This window comes from Chanodichthys erythropterus, chromosome 17 (assembly GCF_024489055.1).
Source record: "Chanodichthys erythropterus isolate Z2021 chromosome 17, ASM2448905v1, whole genome shotgun sequence".
Lineage (NCBI taxonomy): Eukaryota > Metazoa > Chordata > Actinopteri > Cypriniformes > Xenocyprididae > Chanodichthys > Chanodichthys erythropterus.
This window is the reverse complement of record NC_090237.1, coordinates 13,292,974-13,296,251: the sequence shown is the minus strand read 5'-3', so window position 1 is coordinate 13,296,251 and position 3,278 is coordinate 13,292,974. Positions and strand designations below refer to the sequence as shown.

The window sequence follows — 3,278 nt, the reverse complement described above, 5'->3', positions numbered from 1 at the left end:
TTGGACCTGCCCTGGAGACCTCCACTACAGTCTACTCCTCCCCCTGCTCCGGCTTGAGGTCTCCAGGGCGCCCACCCTGTCACAGATCCCCTGTCTCCCTGGACTCTAATTCCCATGATCCTCCTGTTTCGTCACCTGCACTCACTTCCCTCGTCAGCTCCTCATCATCACTCATCACCTGCACCTGGACTCTATCATCATCACTCCCTTTATATGGCACTCACTCCCTGCACTCCCTGTCCGTTCTCTGTTTATGTTAACTGCTAGTTTGGTGTACTCTGCCTTTGCTTTCATTAAAGTGTTATATGTTTGTGGAAATCCGTGATCTGCCTCATCTCTACACCACCAGCCGTAACAGACATATTTAATGGCTGTATTTTTCTAAAAGTATATATTTTTTACTGTTATACTACATTATATAAATCTAAACTACAATATTATAACACATTGTTTGAGTTATAAAATGTAGGTTAGGCAGTTTCAGAGAGGCTAGCAATAGCAAGATAGCTTTGAAAGCATAAGATCCCACCATCCCTTCAGAGCGTCTCCAAAGCCATGCCTCCTCCAAAACAAAACCTCCTCCAAAATAGCACACAGCCACAGCAAAGTCTGCAAAGCGTCATGATCATGGGGTTAAATTACCTCATGTCTCAAAGCATAATGTTAAATGAACATAAACAACTTAAAGAGCTTTTGTACCACCTGAATACTTGTACCACCGGCAATGGCTCCTCCGGCTTAGGGCAGCCGGCAGCGAGTCCGCCGTCCCCTGCTCCTCCCCATCATGGCGGACGGTAGCAGGCTCCAGCCCACGGTGGACAGCGGCAACTCCTCTGCTCCCTCCTGGACGGCGGCCACCCCACCTCGTCCCAGGAGCACAGCAGCGAGCTCTCCGTCCCACCTGTCACTAGGCTCCAGCACCACCGCCTCGGGCAGCCCGACCTCCGCAGCACCGCGATCCCCCTCAGCAGCGAGGGCTCTTCGACAGCATGTCAGTCCTTCCTCCCGGGTTTCGGCACCAATGTAACACAGTCTGTATATACGGGAAGAAGGAGGCGGGAACCGGCGATCATTCAACGTAACTTTAATTCAAAATAAACAAAACGAAAGTAATGCCGGCAGACCCTTGCGGATGTCTGCCAGCCACACAAACATAATAAAACATAAAATAAAGTCCAGGCCTGGTCCTCTATCGTCCTTCACTGTCGACGCTCCTCCTTTTATGCTTCCGGAGCATAGGAAGAGTATTGCCTGTGGTTAGGTCAGGAATGGGCTGCGAAACTTCAAGGCTATAATCTCTTTGATGGTTACATTAGCATATGCTGGTGTGCTGTTGCTGCTAATGCTTAACCGTAAAGATTAGGTGGTAGTTTATTCAATATTTCAATTAAATTGCATTCACCAAATTTGTGTAGTATAAAATAATATTTTTTAGGCTCTACTGAAATGATCTTCAAGATGTTTTCTTAAATGTTTTGAGTATTCTGAACTTATTGGGTTTTACAACCACTACATCAAAATAATTGAAAAACAAGAAACATTACGTATGGTAAACAATACTTTTTCAACCAGTATAACAGAAAGTGTTTATGAAAAACATACCCTTTTTTCTAAAGATACCCACACACATTATTATATTCTTTGACTAAAATTCTTGTCAGATTCATCCCAGATGATGAAATCAGCACTGTGTTGAAGAAACATCTGCACTGATGACATATGAGCGTCTTTAAACAAAATAAGATCCAGCCCATCTAAAGCTCTATAAAAACAGCACAAAGAAATGAGAGATCGGAGGTTCTGAGCTTATCACAACTTCCACCTTCTGACTTTCATTTATTTCTTTTTTTTTCTGGCTTATTTTTGCTATCATTATGAACTTAACACTAAACAATTTGAGCAGTACATCTAGTTTGAGACCATTAAATGAGAAGCCTTTGATTGTGCAGGTAGTGGTGGGGATTCTCCTGTATGTGAACGGACTGATGATTTTCACCTTTCTGAAGAAGGAAACCTTCAGGGATACACGCTACATTCTGTTTGCACAGACTCTTTTTGTAGACTCTGCTCTTATGCTGTTGGCTTATATAACACTTATGGGGATGTTTTTCCAATACCCCGTGCCAATTATTCCTTGCTGTATTATCTGCACAGTTATGAATTTGCTCTCTCTTTGTTCACCCATAACTCTTGTAGCAATGTGTTTGGAGCGATATGTGGCGATATGTTTGCCTTTAAGACATGCCAGCATCTCCACCATCAAAAACACTTTCATTGGGCTTCTCATCATATGGAGTGTCAGTTTTGCTCTCCCACTGTTTATTCTTATAGTTTATTTTGCTTATCTTCCTCCAGGTGACATGTTCTCATATGTTGCATGTAGTGTTGAGATAATGTTACAGGTCAAATGGCTGGCAGACACGAGGGCGGCGACGCTACAGCTCTTATTCATCATGATGTTGTGTATTATTGTCTCCATCTACATCAAGATTATGATCGCGGCTAGGTCAGCCTCCTCTGAGAACAAGAAGTCATCGAATAGGGGTCTAAAAACTGTTCTTCTCCATGGCATTCAGTTGCTTCTGTGTATGGCGCAGCTTATAACCCCTTATATAGAAATGCCTTTATGGAAATTAGATGTCATGCTATTTGTGAATGTAAGGTACTCAAATTTCATTTTGTTTGTGATCTTGCCTCGTTGTCTGAGTCCCTTAGTTTATGGATTACGAGACAAAAAGTTTTATAATGCTCTTAGATATTATGCCTTTTGTGGCATTTGTAATCAGCAAAAAATATGAGACGGTAAAACCTTGAAAGATGTACTAAGCATTTCCATACACAATTAAACTTCACACAATTTTGTTTCATTAAAATAAACAGCACTAATGTTTAGCATTCATTTTAATCATATAAAATAACTTGTTTATAAATGTACTTTGGCTTGCAACGGGTATGCTGATGACAAAATATACTTGATGTTTATTATTTATATATTTATTTAAAAACATTTAATTAATTAATATAATTATAATGTTAATGTTTAAATATTTAACTTTGTAATATTTAATAATTTAACTCTAAATAAACCTGTCAAATATATATATATATATATATATATATATATATATATATATATATATATATATATATATATATATATATATATATATATATATATATATATATATATATATTGATGAACAAGACTTGGAAAATTGACATCTTCCCTCTTTATTCAAATTGTATTATTAAAAATGTGTTAATTTTGTAAGCATATT

General features: G+C 39.0%; 1 protein-coding gene across 1 annotated transcript; it reads left to right on the top strand.

Moving 5' to 3' along the window:
- Window positions 1-1,609: 1,609 nt before the first annotated feature.
- Window positions 1,610-2,855, top strand: LOC137005359 (odorant receptor 131-2-like). The gene has a single exon (XM_067366223.1). It carries the CDS (start codon window positions 1,875-1,877, stop codon window positions 2,796-2,798), a length of 924 nt encoding a protein of 307 aa, XP_067222324.1. The 5' UTR covers window positions 1,610-1,874; the 3' UTR covers window positions 2,799-2,855.
- Window positions 2,856-3,278: the final 423 nt, after the last annotated feature.

Coding starts and splice junctions, on each gene's coding strand:
- LOC137005359 (XM_067366223.1), top strand. CDS start 1,875: ATGAACTTAACACTAAACAATTTGAGCAGTACATCTAGTTTGAGACCA.